Source organism: Orycteropus afer, unplaced genomic scaffold (assembly GCF_000298275.1).
Source record: "Orycteropus afer afer isolate SDZICR_OR568_19922 unplaced genomic scaffold, OryAfe1.0 scaffold00235, whole genome shotgun sequence".
NCBI lineage: Eukaryota > Metazoa > Chordata > Mammalia > Tubulidentata > Orycteropodidae > Orycteropus > Orycteropus afer.
Window position 1 is genome coordinate 3,699,952 of NW_006921822.1, and position 17,009 is coordinate 3,716,960.

At 41.4% G+C, this 17,009-nt stretch overlaps 1 protein-coding gene across 1 annotated transcript in view; it reads left to right on the plus strand.

Annotated features, from left to right (window-relative positions):
* The window catches only part of SHROOM3 (shroom family member 3), a 577,837-nt gene that overhangs the window by 459,934 nt on the left and 100,894 nt on the right, over window positions 1–17,009 (plus strand). The window contains exon 3 of the mRNA XM_007949040.1: window positions 3,596–3,727. Within this exon, the coding sequence (XP_007947231.1) occupies window positions 3,596–3,727 (132 nt within the window). The remainder of the gene's footprint in view (window positions 1–3,595; window positions 3,728–17,009) is intronic.

The following is a 17,009-nucleotide window of genomic DNA, read 5'->3' on the forward strand; positions in this document are numbered from 1 at the left end:
TTTCCAGAAAGAGACTAAGGCAGCAGGGTACTTCCTGGGTGTTTATTATTCTTCTGGCAGTTCTTTCAGCCTTTTCCCAGTTTATATCATGCAGCCAGACAGTCCAGTCAGGCAGGTGCCGGGACCTCTGTCTGGCCTCCGACAGAGCAGGGCAAGGGAGCAGGTGAAGATCAGCAGTGAGCCTGCTCTGTGACTTTGTCGGGGAGTTGCAATCAACACAGGTCTCTTGAACCCTTGTACCCTGTGCTAACCTCAGCTGATCTTCTAGAAGAGACAGATGGCAGGACAGCATGTGACTACAGAAGCACTGCCGGAGTGCTGGTCTCTGCTTTCCTAGGGCTGAAAGGAATCATGCACTGGAAATAGTTAAAAAGATAAGAAGACCTTATGTTCCTCACGCTTCCATTCCTTTCCCACTTGCCTCCTCTTCCCGCCAACCAGCCCTTCACTGAGACAGCCTGCACCCCTGAACCTTCCATCCCTTGGTTTTTCCCAAGCCAGGAGTATGAGAAAAGAAAGAGAAGAGAACCAGCCTCCAGTGTCTAAGCTATTGTACACAAAGGACAGAGTCAACAATTGTGGTTTAGGCAAAAATGAGGAAGCTACTAAAGGCCATAAAGGTTTTGTGCAAGTTTGGAGACTCTCTTTATTTTTCACCCCCAGGAGGCAGCATTAGGGTCTTGAGCAGACTGTTTCCTAATATTCCTCTGGAAAGGAAAAGCCCCTCCTCTTGCTTTCCCAGTGCACTGGTCTTGGGATGTGCTGTTTGATTTACACTCGAGTATTTGATGTGAGATGCCTTTAAATCTGCTTTTCATCTCATGTTAAGCCAGATGGCCACTGAGAATTGGTACCTCCGAAGGGTAACAGCTGAAAGGATCTCTAAAATGATAACATAATAAAGCAATGATGAAAATAACTAGTTTATTTTGCACATACTAAGTGTAGGCAGTGTGTGGGGCATTGGTGGTTCAGTGGTAGAGTTCTGTCTTTCCATGTGGGAATCCTGTGTTCGATTCCTGGCCAGTGACCTCATGTGTACCCATCACCCATCTGTCAGTGGAGGCTCGCTTGTTGCTTTGTGCTGAACAGGTTTCAGCAGAGCTTTGAGACCAAACAGACTAAGAAGAAAGGCCTGGTGATATACTTTCAAGAATTAGCCAGTGAAAACCCTGTGGATCACGACAGCCTGAGCCACAACTGACTGTGGGGATGGTTCAGTATCAAGCAGCATTTCATTCTGTTGTACATGGGGTTGCTATGAGTCAGGAGCAAACACGATGGCAGCTGACAAGCAGTTAACATACATTATCTAGAATCTTTGAGGGAGCTCTGGTGGCATAGTGCCTAAGGCATTTGACTACTAACCAGAAGGCTGGTGGTTCAAACCCACCAGCCACTCCTCAGAAGGAAGATGGGGCAATCTACTTCTGTAGAGATACCACCTTGGAAACCCCAGGAAGGGTCGCTATGAGTCAAATCGACTGGACAGCAGTGAGTTTTTTTTTTTTTTTTTTGTGAGAATCTTTGGAGCAACTCTGTAAGATAAATGTATTGATAATGACTAATTTATTGAGTGCTTAATATGTGCCAGGCTGTATTCTAAGTATTTTCCTTGAATTTATTTAAATTGATCGACAACCCTGTGAAGGAGGTTGTTCTTTTATACCCATTACACAGATGAGAGAGCCGAGGCACAGAAAGAACAAAAGTCCCAGAGCTGGTTAGTGGGTAGAGCTGGTAATCAAAGTTGGAGGCTCGCTCCAGAGCCGTGCTCCTACCACGTGTGAATTGCTTCTTATTTTTACTTCATTTCAGCTGATAAGGGCAGAAGGAACAGAACTTCAACCCAAGTCTTCATACTTCAAGTCTAGAAATATATTGAATGTATTCAAACCCAGGAATGCTAAACATGGTGAAAAAAGGAATGTACAGAAGGAGATGGTAATGCTCAGAATATAACTAAATAAAGATGGAGACTATTCTTAGCAGTGGACACTGCCTGCAGACTCCCTGGTCATCTTCTCCTTACCTCCCAAAATAAAAGCACATGTTTTATTTAAAAAAAAAAAAAAAGGCTTACTGATCTGATGGAGATTGGCAAAACCCCTGAGACCATGGCCCCTAGTCACCCTTCGGTTCTGGAATTGGACTCACTTCTATCGCTTCCAGCCAAACAGTAGCCAGGAGTATAAGGTGAACATTTATACCAAGTAGGTACACTCCTTAGACAATCAACCATAGGAGACCAGAGGGCAGTATTTGTACAGGGAGACAGTTCAGAGGGCAGGAATGCATAGGACACAGGGAAAAGGTAACCACAGGGAGAAAAAAAGTGGGAAGAGAGTTGTTACATTGTAGGGATTGCAATCAATGTCATGAAACAAAATGTGTATGAACTGTTGTACGGAAAATGAATGTGCTCTGTAAGTTTTCATCCAAATCACAATTGGTGGGGGGACACGTGTTTTATATTTTCCTCAGGATTAAACAAGGAAGGCTCTTGTATTTCCATTCTGTGTTCCAGGGAATATAAAGCCAGATGGACAGGGCTTACTCTTAACACTGTTCAGTAATCCTGTCCCCTCCTAGCCAAGGCCTATGCTGAGGAGGAACTGGACTCATTTGTACCTTCTCCAGATTCCTGTCTGTAGGAGATGCGTGGGGGCTCTCAGAGGCTTAGAAAGATCATCCAAGTCAGAAATTGAAAATGCTCCATGGGTACCCACAAAGTAGAATGATGACAAAACCCTCTTCAAAGCCTAATGCAGAGAATAGTCTGACAAAGAGAAGGAGTCAAAGGTACAGTCAGAGTGTTTGCAAATTCAGGACCCTACACTCTCCTAAGGAGAAGAAATAACATCTGTTTCCATGGCAGAACGCATTGGTGATGCAGGGTTTAAAATTTTACTCTGATCCCCCAGGAATATGGAGTAGAAGACTGACAGGAATGGTGCTAGAGACTGGGGTGGGAGGTGGATTTAAATGGACACAGAAAAGCCTTGCCTCCCAGTGCAGTGGAATCTAAACAATCCGAAATAGCTCAAGCTCACAAGTTGGCATATGCTTCTGAGCTGCCACCCACTGCATAGAGCAAGGGCTGGTCACACTTGGAGATCACTCTCCTTAAAGAAGAATTGGGGCAGGGACCGGATGTTGGGAAGTGAAGCAGCAGTGACTTGATTTCAAGGTGACTATCTTGTTGGATAGTTTGCATCAGTGAGTTCAGTTTTTCACATAGTTACAGACATGCTGAATTATAGGGGAGTTTACCTTCATAATGGGAATCCCTGGGTGGTATGCACGGTTAATGCATTCAGCTTCCAACTAAAAGGTTGGGGGTTTGAATCCACTCAGATGCCTTGGAAGAAAGGCCTGGTGGTCTACTTCTGAAAAATCAGCCACTGAAAACTCTGTGGAGCATAGGTCTATTTGACACATATTGAAGGCACCATAAGTCAGAATTGATGGCAACTGGTTGGTTGCTTGTTTTTAACCTTCATTAATAGTTCATGTCTCTTCATTGTTGCATTCATTTATGCACATGCCCATGAACACCATCATACTCACCTTCTTGTTTTCCTGTTTATGTCAGAGACACATGTGCAGACGAAGGCCATGCAGATACTACCACCTCTAACTCCTTCAGCCCTGAACACCTCACCTCTGACCCCCAGCACAGGAAAGCTACATGGTCGGGAGGAGTTAAACTTCGTCTGAAGCACAGGTAAGAGGCACAGAAGTCTGTACTGAGCATTCAAAAAAGGGATTTGTTGGCTGCTAGGAGAGGAAATTGGGGGATAAGATATAGGCTGGTGAGAGTTAGAAGCTCAGAGTTTAGAAGTACAACAATCTTAATGGCAATTTTCAAGCTAGTTCTGAAGAACCGTAAATTCCCTCGGACGTAATTTAGGGGTCCCTTAAATCATTTAAGGAGCTCTGGTGGCAGAGTGCCTAAGGCATTTGACTGCTAACCAGAAGGTCAGTGGTTTAGACCCATCAGCTGCTCCACAGAAGGAAGATGAAACAATCTACTTCCTTAAAGACTTACCACCTCAGAAATGCAAAAGGAGTCGCTATGAGTGGGAACCAACTTGATTGCAGTGAGTTTGTTTTTGTTGTTGTTAAATCATTTGATTCAAATATCTTTTCAAAAAACATACAAAGTTATACACCAGCATTGTATCCTTTGGAAACAGCCATTGTGCTGATTGTACAGCAAGTTCGGTTTATTTTTGAACTAATCTTCATTTGAAACCTTTTTTTGCTGTCTGTAACTGAGGACTATCTTGAGATGCTGTCATTATTAGCGGCTACAGATATAGCCGCTGACTCATGGTGACCCCATGCAAGAGAGCATGAAATGCTGCCTGGTGCTACACCATTTCCACAGTCATCTGTGGACTGGACCATTGTGGTCTATAGGGCTTTCGTTGGCTGACATTTGGGAGTAGATCACCACGTCTTTGCTCCTAGGCCATCTTAGTCTGGAAGTTCTGCTGGACCTGTTCAGCATGATAGCAGCAGACAAGCCTCCAGTGACAGACAGGTAGTGCCTGCACATGAGGTGCGTTGCCAGGTCTCTAAGTTGGGTGTCCTGTTTGGAAGGCAAGAGTTCTACCACTGAAATACCAGTGTGCAGCTACTTATCTGTGTAAGTGAGATTACAAGAGCAAATGTAACATGAGTGCTTCCTTTGTGCTAGGTGGTGGGCTGGGGCTTTGCACAGGCTATCTCGTTTAATTCTCATACCTGTCCCATGGGGTACTCACTGTTGTAAAGGAATGCATTGAAGAGCATTCAGCTATAGGTAATAGATTCAAATGCAAGCAATTTGACTTAAGAAACTGAGCTTTCAGCCTCTACATTCTGTTGCCTCAGTCAACATAATAGAACCTACTTCATAGGACAGCTGGGGAAATTAAGTGAGATAAGGTATTCAAAGCCTGTGTGTAGAAAGAAACATTAGATGGTGGAGCAGTGATGTTGTTATTCTAATCATCATCATTTTCATCATTATCATGGAAATGTATACCTGCATGAAAGGCATTATAATGTTATGACTAGAATAGGGAGTGTGGAGTCAGACTAAATCAAAAGAACCAATTGCCATCGAGTTGATTCCAACTCATGGTAACTCCAAGTGTGTCAGAGTAGAACTGTGCCCTATAGAGTTTTCAATAGCTGGTTTTTCAGAATTAGATCACCAGCTTTGTTCTGAGTCACCTGTGAGTAGGTGCAAACCTCCAACCTTTCGGTTAACAGCTGAGCATGTTAACTGTGCTACACAGAGATACTTAGTCTGTCAGAATCTTCAAGATTTAGAGAAGTAGAGCCTCCTATTTACCAAGAGTCCACTGGACTGTGAAAGTGGACTTTGCCAAAGTGCTCAACCTCAGAAAATAGTAGTTTTCCTAACTACTTGATCATGAACTTGAAAGAAAGTAGTGGTGATGTGACAATAGCTAAGACAGATTTGAGATCAGATTAGGAAGTAGAATCAATAGCAGATGAGAATAAGGTGAGGGAGAAGGAAAGTTAAAGAGTGGCTGCTAAATTTCTGACGGAGGTGTACTAGGGTGCATCTGGGGAGCCTTTAGCCAGGACGGAAGAGGCTGGAGGAGCAGAGGCTGGGGAAGAGCAGAGGTTAAGAGTGTGAGCATGGGAATCACATAGAACTGAGGTTGAGCTGGAAACAACTAAAACATTTTACAAAGTGTGATGGTTAAGTATGTGTATCAACTTGGCTGGGCCCAGTTGAGTGGCTGGGCAGCTGGATGTAGTAGTCCCCACCATGAGACTGATAATCAACTCCATGGTGGAATCTATTGTGCACAGCTGAGTAGATGCCTTAGGGATGTGGTCTCCTTCCTGCATATAAGGAGAAGCCTTGGGGAATGGTCTCTAGCTTATGGCACGCTTGGACCCTGCTTGTAGCCGAGTCGTCATTCAGCAGTTCGACCTTGGGACTTTCAATGGACTTGAATTAATGGTCTGCCATGTGGGTTGGTAGCGTAGTGCCTAAGGTACCTGACTGCTAACCAGAAGGCTGGTGGTTCAAACCCACCAGCCACTCCTTGGAAGGAAGGTTGGGCAATCTACTTCCGTAGTGATGCTGCCTCAGAAACCAAGGAGGGGTCACTATGAGTTGGGTCCAACTCGACAGCACATAACAACAACAACAACATGTGGTTTGATAATATCGGGACTGTGCCTTGTTATTTGTTGACCTTGGGTTTGTCAGCCTCAGCAGCCAGCAGCTGAGTGAAGAAAAGCCTCCAGCTTCAGTGGGCCGAGAGCAGGAGGCAGAGCTGAAGCCCAGTGTTGAGGGGCATTCACCTAGCCCTTAGAGCCTGTCACTTTGGACTGGGACTTAAAGCCTTCAAAATGTAAGAATAAACTCCTGTTTGTTAAAGCCATCCCATTTGTGGTATATTCCTGTCAGAGTGGCACTAGGTAACCAAAACATAAAGCATTCCCTAAAATCTGAATAAAACAAATGAGCACAGTTGCATATTGAGTTGGAGCCATAGCCACAAAGAGATTGATTTTAAAGACAAGCTGGGGCTGTCCCCATCGCATGGTCAAAAATATCTGTATGAAGGGACAAAGTGAGAGAGCAGATGGGCAAGCAATTTCCTTTTGATAATGAATTTCCTTTTGATTTCCTTTTAGATGTTGTATACATCACTCCTGCTCACATCCTGTTGGCTGGAAGTTTTACTGTTCATACTTTTATACTCTAAGAATTTTATGGGTATGTGTCTTGTACCCACAACTATATTTTAACTGCCTACACTAGTCACCTCTTTCTTCTTTCCCAGAGGTCCCTCTGCAACCAAAGCATTACTGATACGGGAATGAACTTAGAAGCTGGAGTGGTTCTCGTCCCAATTACGTTAAGATCACAAGTCCTATTTGTCTTTTACTCTATTTTGAAGTAATTTTAGTTTCACAGAAAAATTGCAAATATAGCAGTTTTCTGTACACTCTTCATCCAGCTTTCCCTAATGCTAGTGTATGTTGTAACTATAGGACAAATACCAAAACCAAGAAATTAGCATTGATAAAGGCTATTTATTACAGACTTTCAGACTATAGACTGTAAACTAGACTTTGTTCAGATTTCACCAATCTTTTCGTTAATGCCCTTTTTCTGTTCCAGGATCCTACATTGCATTTAATTCTCACGTCTAGGTAGTCTCCTCCTATCTGTGATAGTTCCTCAGTCTTTCCTTGCCTTTTATGACCCTGATGTTTTTGAAAGAATACTGGTAGTTATTTTGTAGACTGTCCTTCAGTTTGAGATTACCTGATGTTTTCTCATGATTAGATTGAGGTTTTGTATTTTTGGCAAGAAGACACAGAAGTGATGTGTCCTGCTAGGTGTATCACATCAGGGGTGGTTATATGATGTTGATGTATCTTATTACTGGTGACGTTAACCTTGATTACCTGGCTAGGTTGAAGTCTGCCAGGTTTCTCCACTGAGTAAATATGTTGAGGGAAATAACTTTGAGGCTTTGCAAATACCTGTTTCTCTTCAAACTTTCTCCTATACTAATTATAGCATTCATCTGTGGATGTTGCCTGCAGCAGTTATTGTGTTCTAAAGATTATTTTGTATTCATTTCTTTACACTTATTAATTGGAATTCTTCTGTAAGAAAGAACTGTCCTATTGCCCTTATTTATTTACTTATTCAGTTATTTATATCAGTAAGAACTCTTTGATACTTATTTATTTATATTGTGGTTTGGGTGACAGTTTACAGAGCAAATCAGTTTTCCATGCAACAATTTATACAATTTTGTTCCATAACATTACTTGCAATTCCCTCAATATAAGGCGCTCTTCCTGCATCTTCCCTCTCTGGGTTCCCCATTTCCATTTCTCCTTCTTAGGGGTTATTGATGTTCTTGTTGTTCTGTGCCGTCAAGTTAGACCCGACTCATAGCAACCCCTCCTTGGCGGTATCACTACAGAAGTAGATTGCCCAACCTTCCTTCCGAGGAGTGGCTGGTGGGTTTGAACCACCAGCCTTCTGGTTAGCAGTCAAGTGCCTTAGGCTAATCTAATAATAATGTTGCTTATTTTGCTGCTCAGATTATTCCATCTTTGGCCATTGGGAGCTTCTTTAATCAAGCTCTGGTCTATGTCCTATTTTGAAACATGGAAAAAGTTTAAGGTGCTAATGGACTTGTTTTTCCTTATAGAAAAGACCATGGTGTGCTTATAATCTTAAGAGTCTTACACATCTTCCAGGTATTGCAATGGGAGAGTACATTGAGCAAAACTAATTTCTGACATGTTACACAGTTATAGAAGCTTATACATTGATTTGGGAATTGTCAAGTGCTGAAGTGATGTCATGAGTAAATTCCAAGTTCAATACCTGGGTCAAAGGTATATATAGTTCCTTCTTAGTATAGAGAATAAGGAGGCCTGGTGGCACAGAGAGTAAGTACTCAGCTGCCAACTGAAAAGCTACTAGCCACTCCACAGGAAAAAGATGTGGCAGTCTGCTTCAATAACGATTTACAGCCTTGGAAACCCCACGAGGCAGGTATACTGTTCTCTTGGGTTTGCTATGAGTCACAATCAACAGCAACAGGTTTGGGTGAGTTGTGGTTTCATATAGAGGATAGCCAGAAAGGATTTTCTCACTTATTTATAAGAAAAGGAAACAGAGAACAAAAGGAGAAACTTCCTTTCCCCAGGTGTATACAGAGTCCAAGAAACCATGGTGGCTCAGTGGTTGAGCACTTGGCTGCTAACCACCTAGCAACTCCGTGGGAGAAAGGATTACAGCTCATAAAACCCTATGGGGCAGCTCTACTGTGTCACACATGGGTCGCTATGAGTCAGATTGACTGGACAGCGGCCAGGAACAACATGCAGAGACCGATCAACCAACCAAGTTAAAGGGAGAGAGAAGCTTTTCATGGCCCAGGGGTTAATATTCTCCCATCCTTCTTTTCCTATTTAGATCCCTGAATTCTCTCTTATCTGGTAGGAATTTTTATGATCTAACTTATCTTGGCATAAACTACCCCCCTACAATCTAACAAGCCTTAGGGTAGGGTAGTTCAATGAGTTGCCGAACAGACAAAATGTTTTAGCTGGACACTCAAGATTTTCCAAACAAGTGCTTTATTGCATAAACTTCTTATTCCCCTTCTTCTTCCTCTACCACCAGTCACCACCATTATAATGATATCTGGTTTAATTATCAGGCATTTACCAAACATGATGATATATTGTGATAGGTTATCTTCACCTATACATATGTCATTATCACATATGTGATGTCACGTGTAAGTCAAAAGGAATGGATAATAGGAGCTCATGGTTTGCCTCCTGAGTCATCCTCACCTGAATAGCAAGGTTAGTTCAGCTGGCACTATCCACTTCCCTTGTGGCAGTGAGTCTTATCCTGTGATGCTGAATTGTTTTCAGGATACTGTACCTCATGAAGGAGCTCTGGTAGCATAGTGCCTAAGGCATTTGATTGCTAACCAGAAGGCTGGCAGTTCAAACCCACAAGCCACTCCTCGGAAGGAAGGTTGGGCAATCTACTTCCATAGTGATACCGCCTCAGAAACTCAAGGAGGGGTCACTATGAATTGGGTCCAACTCAACAGCAGTGGGTTTGGTTTGGTTTGGTATGCCTCAAGAAGCCTGTAGGTTTGCATCCTTGTTAGACGTTGAACTGCAAGTGCTGCTTCCTTTAGGCCACCAGTTCCTGTTTAACTGAAACAAAAATCATCAAACCCCCTATTCCCACTCCCCACAAATAATGCAAATGAGGCACAACCAATTGATTATTTTATTTCCTCATTTAAGGTTAGATATATGACTCCCACATTGTGATAAGCTTGAAACACACATATTTTTAATTTTTCTATTTCATTACACCATACTACTTTTTTGGATTTATTTTTATTGTGGTAAGAATATACATAACAATTGCCAGTTCAACAGTTTTTATGTGTACAATTCAGTGACGTTGATTACAGTCTTCATGTTGAGCAACCGTTTTCATTGTCCTTTTCAGACATATTCTCCCACCATTAACATGAACTGAGAATCGACACACACTTTTGCAGATAGTGGCATTTTTCCTTGTGGAGGAGGGCGTGGGTTTGGCAGAGATCATTCAAGGGAATGTCCTGATTTCAGTTTGATGCATTTTTATCAGCAGATGGTTTCCCTTAGTTCCTTCCTCCTCCTGCCCACAAAATAGAAATCTGTATTTCTAAGCTGCATACTGTTGTCCAAGATGCTGACTCTTCTTAAGAAAAGTTAGTAAGGATTACCCTCTCTTCTTCCCATTTCTAGAGTAGGGATTGAATTTTAATTGGTCAATTTGCACGGTTGCTGGGAATCAGAGTCCCTCCCACTTGCACAGTGTTTATGGACCTCAGGGCAGTTTAGGTGTCTAACTAGAGGTTCCTGGAATTGTTCTGTAGTCTTTACCACCCTGGGAGGAGCAGAAAGAGCAGAAGCTGGGTGAAATGGCTTTTTATCCCACCCCTGAGTATGACATCCAGTTGGCTAGAGGGTTTCTGTCTAGGATGTTTCTATTTGCCACAAGGTAAGTCCAGTACTACGTGAATGAGGTTCAGAATCTTTCACTGTGGGATTCTCACCTGGCAAGCCTTTAATGGGTATCTTTTTATCGTGCTATATTTGTTTATAATGAAAAATAAATAACCACATGTTAAGAGAGCTCTGGTGGTGTAGTGCCTAAGGCATTTGACTGCTAACCAGAAGGCACCAGCCACTCCTCAGAAGGAATACTGGGCAATCTACTTCCATAGAGGTACCACCTTGGAAACCCAAGGAGGGGTCACTATGAGTCAGATTCGTCTATTAATATTTCTGTTTTTTCAGTAATTTTCCTTCATATATATATATGTACATATATATATATTAATCATATTTCTTATGATGTACATGTATATTTCAATAGAATGACTTTTTCTCCTATTCACATTAGCAATGCTTTGTGTTGTGTACTTTATGGTTTTGCTTCCTCATTTCCCTGGGGAATTTCAGGGTAACTATCTCTGTTTCTCACAGGGACCAGTATGTATTATTAATACCTTATGTATTAGTAGCTCGATTGCTCTCTATTTGCATTGCTGATTTTTGTATAAAGAAATGGAATCTGTGAGTATTTTCCCACTTTTAAAGGTACCGTATTCTCATTCAACTTTGAGATTATAGTCGTACATGAAAAGAAATGTTTATTATTGAGATGGCCAACTGTACCTTATTTAACTCCATCAGAGTTGAAGGTTTGTTGTTGTTGTTGTTATGTGCCATCGAGTTGGACCTGACTCACAGCGACCCCTCCTTGGATTTGCGAGGCAGTATCACTACGGAAGTAGATTGCCCCATCTTCCTTCCGAGGTTGAAGGTTTAAGTACATCATTACCTTTTGCCTTATTTACATAATTTGAATTTAGCTTTTATCCTTTTCTTACATAATCTTAATTAGACATTTTCCTTCAGCATTATGCTTAATGTCAGCATTTGCTGCTAGGGATGCTTTTACTTAAGACAAAATCTGAAGTGGAAAAGAACAGGTAGATGCAACAGCCAATCTCAAGTTGACTTAAATATTTTATTATTATTACTGGCATTAATTTTATTATTGTTATACCATGTAACAGGTATAAAAGAAAATACGAACTGCCAATTTATATTATAAAATGCATTCATAATATAAAGAAGGATCATGGGGCTGGTTTTTCAAGTTTTAGTTGGCATTCTTTCCTTTGAAAGTGAGTAAGAGTGAGCATTCTTCTGAATCTTATTAGTCTCCTAATAGTGTTAGGTTATATGGGGGTGGTGGTGGTGGTTAAACTCCTTCCTGTTGTAAAATTTATTATGGAAATATTGGTGGGTAATAACTGAGGAGCTACAGTAAGCGTTTTTAAAGTTTGCTCATTTTCAGCTGCTCTGCCTTAAAAAGCCTTCACTAATTTTTCATTCAGGTTACCATCGTATTTGGAAAATGTACTTTAATGAACTATTCTTTTCCAGTATGATTAATTTTAAAATACAGATTCTCCTTTTGACCATAATTTAAGGTTTCTAAGTAAAATTCATGGTTTCTGTCCTTTTCTTTGTTTTCTTGTAGTCTTTAATTCCTAAACAAAGAGAAAGACGGTGAAACAGAAGACAAAAACACAACATAATGCATCAGATCTACTCCAAAAGAGAATTCAAATTTCTTTAGGGTTAGAGTTTTGGGGGATGTTTATTTTTGTTTCATGGAGTGACGTTTAGAAAAATCATTACCAAAAGGCAGTATGTCTGCCTTACAAAAAGCTTTTTCCACATGTTTTGATAAATGCAGTTTATTAGTTAGCATTTTGTAGGGAAGAATTAGCTGGATTTTGAAATATCTCGGTTAGTTTGGGACTCCTTTAATCCCTGCGAGGATAATCTTCTGTGGGTTTTGCACACCATGAGGAATGTGTCCAGCTGTTGTAGTCAGTTACCCTCCCTCTCCCACTCCTCAGCTCTCCAGTCCACAGGCACAGGGATGGAGGGGAGGATGTCACACACCTTATACTGTATGCTCTGTTTAGCTACCATTCCTTCCTGGTCTGCCAACAGGGAGAGGACCCAGACATCTTCTCCAAAAAAAAAAAAAAAGGCAGTAATTCAGGATTGAGTCCCCTGATGGTCCAAATGGTTAACTCAGCTCAGCTGCTAACCAAAAGGTTGGTGGTTCAAGTCCACCCAAAGATGCCTCAGAAGAAAGGCCTGGCAATCTACTTCTGAAAAAAATCATCCATTAAAAGCCCTATGGAACACAGTTCTACTCTGATACATACGGGATTGCCATGGGTCAGAATATCAGAATGCGCTCAATGGCAACTTTTAATTTTTTTTTCAATTCAGGGACACATTTGATATCTCTTAATTCTCTTCAGCTGTGAGTCTCTCAGAGTTGAACATGTTTGTGGGTGGGGTGTCTGTGTGTGACTGTGTATTTCAGTGTGTGGAAGAGAACTACAAACCAGCATCAAAGTGAGTTGAGATGCAGAGATTATTTATAGTTTCTTAGAATTTATGCTATTTTATCTAGACTAAGCTATTTAAAAGGAGCTCTGGTAGCATAGTGGCTAAGGCACTTGACTGCTCACCAGAAGGCTGGCAGTTCAAACCCACCAGCCACTCCTTGGAAGGAAGGTTGGGCAATCCTACTTCCGTAGTGATACTGCCTCGGAAACCCAAGGAGGGGTCGCTATGAGTCGGGGCCGACTCGACAGCAAAACAACAACAACATTTTATTTAAAAGGATCCCTGATGGCAAAGTGGATGAGAGCTTGGCTACTAACCAAAAGGTCAGCAGTTCAAACCCACCAGCCACTCTTTTGGGGAGCAATGTGGTGATCTGCTTCTGTGAAGGTTATAACCTTGGAAACCCTATAAGGCAGTTGTCCTCTGGCCTATAGGGTTGCTATGAGTTTCCCTTTTATTTTGGATGACTAAGTGTAAACAAAACATCCCCATTTGTAGTCTCTCTCCTTTGTATTAATATATTTATGTGTTCTTCAATTAAAAAAAAAAAAAATGGAGGGTGGGAAGGAGATGAAATTTGTAGTTAGGGGAATTTTGGGATAGGTATAGGTAATGGGGCAAAGTATCTTATAAGAAAGGGTGTTTTAAAAAATCTTTTACGCAATAAATGTTAGAGTCTTTCTTATGTCTGTATGTTAGTAGACTTCACTCTTACTTATAATTCAGTTATTGAAGCCAGAAGTCCCTAGGGCATATTATCAGGATGTGACATTTAAAAAGAACTTCTCTTTCAAGAAAGGACTGTGTGTTACTATGGGGTCATATTACCAAATGCATACCTTTCTACCTACGGAACCACTTTTGAAGGACACAGAATATTAGTGAGGCAATTTTAAAAGCCTTGGAGAATTTTGCTTTTTATGTTTTTTTGTGATGGCAAAAAGAGTCTTAGGAGGCTTGAGGAGCCCGGAAGTAGTCTTAAAAAATAGAGTGTAGGAGTGCTTTCACAGGCTGTGGTGGTGCAGTGGTTAAAGCATCTGGCTGCTTACCAAAAAGTCAGTGGTTTGAACCCACCAGCTGCTTCACAGGAGAAAGATGAGGCTGTCTGCCTTCATAAAGATTTTGTAAAAAACCAAACCAAACTCATTGCCATCAAGTCCAATCTGACTCATAGTGACCCCTCCTTGAGTTTTCGAGGCAATGTCACTATGGAAGTAGATTGCCCAACCTTCTTTCCGAGGAGTGACTGGTGGGTTTGAACCACCAGCCTTCTGGTTAGCAGTCAGATGCATTAGGCACTATGCCACCAGCCTTGAAAACCCTATGGGGCAATTCTCCTCTGTCCTTTAGGCTTGACTCAATGGCAGCTGGTTTGTTTTTTGGTTAAAGGGTTAAATAAAGGATTTCGTGAAAGCAGTCTCTTTAAAACAATGGTAAGGGACAATTACCTCTGTTTGTTTTTTGTTTTTAAGATGGCATTTAAGAAATTCTTGAGAGTTTTTCTGTCTCCTGTGAACATTTTTAAACGTCTCTCAATATATTGATTTTGATTCCAATGAGAGAGCATTCCCTCTCAATCTAGGAATGAAATTATGTTAAGGGTGCACCTTAGTCTTAGTTTTCAATTCTGCTACTCTGCCTTTTTAATTTAAAATTATTGTTAATTCAGATTCATCACTATTAATTTATCTAGGGATTGTTTTTTAACTCCCAGTATGAAAAGTTGTACATTTTTCTAATCGGCATTTGGGGCCTGTAATTTTCCTATAAACAGGAAATGCCTAAGAAAGCATTTTATTCAAGTATAAAGCATCCATTCTTCTATTACTAAAGAAGATATACAATAAAATGCAATGCACTGCTGTTGAGTTGGATCTGACTCATAGCAGCCTCTCCTTGGGTTTGCGAGGCAGTATCATTACGGAAGTAGATTGCACAACCTTCCTTCCGAGGAGTGGCTGGTGGGTTTGAACCACCAACTTTCTGGTTAGCAGTCAAATGCCTTAGGCACTATGCTACCAGAGCTCCTAAAGAAGATATAATCTCCCCAAAATGTGCAGTGATATTTGATTTCTCATACTGAATTTGTTTCCTCTTTAAAGTATTAGATAGGGCAATTTCACAATAACTATCAAAATTGCAAGTTCATTTACCCTTTCAGCCAGCAGTTCCACTTGTAGGGATTTCTGCAGATGTATCTACACATATAGAAAATAGTATATGGGCATGATTATTCATTGCAGCATTATTTGTTACAGCAAAAGACGAGAAACCGAAGTGTCTCCAAAAAGGTTCTAGTTCAATAAATATGATATGTGTACACAGTAGAATACTGGGCAGCTAAAAGAAGAAAATAAAAAGGTATGAGGAAGCTCTGTAAATATTGATAGAGAAAGACCTGCAGGTGTATTGTTAAATACAAACTAACAAAGATGGAATACTGCATAGAGTTCCTTTTGTTGAATGAGTCTCTTTGTTCATGTTTGCTTGTGTTTGCATAATAAAATGCTGGAAAAGATACACAAGTTAGCAGTGGTTAGCTGTAGGAGGCTGCAAAAAGGACATGGAGGCGGCATCTTCTGATCTCCTCTATTCACAAGAGGAAGACAGAATCACCATCAGCAGCCCACGGCTTTTTCCTACGAGGCCAGACCTGCCGCCCCCTCCAGCCTTTTTACCAATTCTGACACCAGCCGTCCCTCCCATGACACTCACTGCTTCTCTGCTGGGTTCCATAATTCATTGCAGTGGCCACAGAGAACTCACAGTCAATACTCACAATGATGGGGTTTATTGGGGAAGTAACAGTCTACAGTTCAGGCTCAGGAACATGCTCAGGATACAGTACTTCAATCAGGACAGTCTTCCCTCTGCTATGCCGTCAGTCTCACCTCTCTGGCCCTTGGCCTCTCAGCCTGGCCTCTGTCCTGTTTGGGCAAGTGTTATAAAGCTCTTTTTGCTCTGCTGATAGATACACTTAGGTACACCCCTCTGCCAGCAAGCCTCCTGCTCAAGGGCACTCAGCTTTCTCGTGCTGTGGGCCAGGTAAACCCACTGCTCTGTCTCTCTACTGGGGCATCTCTCACTGCTGGGGCATCTCTGCCAAGAATTCCAGTGCAGGGATCTCAGTTCCAAGGATGCACTCTACTTCACCTCCAGCTCTTCTCTCTTGATGGCAGTGAGATCCCCTCCTTCTACCTCTCGGAAGGCTCATTTTAAGCCTGACAGAGTGACAAAACTAACCAATCCCAGCATGAGTTCTACACACCTTATTTGCATGGTCCCATCCAGTAATCCAGGAGCTCTGGTGGCATAGGCCTGAGGCATTTACTACTAACCAGAAGGCTGGCAGTTCAAACCCACCAGCCACTCCTCGGAAGGAAGATTGGGCAGTCTACTTCCATAGAGATACTGCCTGAGAAACCCAAGGAGAGGTCCCTATAAGTTGGATCTGACTTGACGACACTAAATTTGATGTTTTTTGGTACCCAGTAATAGGCTGGGAGTTACAAAGACTATGAATAGAAAAGCCATACCTAAAATGTATTAATGTTTAATTTTTTTATGACTTTCTTTTTTCTCCCCCTTTGGAACCATGTAATTAATGATTCATTCAAAAGAACACCTGAAATAAATATAGGGAAAATATGAAGATTTGATAAATTCTAATGATGAGTACATGAGTGTTCATTATTTTAATCTGAATACATTTATATATGTTTTAAGCATTACATAATGTTAAAAATAGATGAGAAAAATTCTGAAGCATACTACAACATGGATGAACCTTGAAAACATGCTAAGTGAAATAAGCCAGAAACAAAAGGACAGATATTGTTATCATTCCACTAATATAAAATATCTCGAATGGAGAGAAGAAAGAGCCAAAATCAACACTTTAAACGAACATCTCCAACAATTAGAGAAAGAACAGCAAGAAAAGCCCACAGTCACCAGAAGGAAGG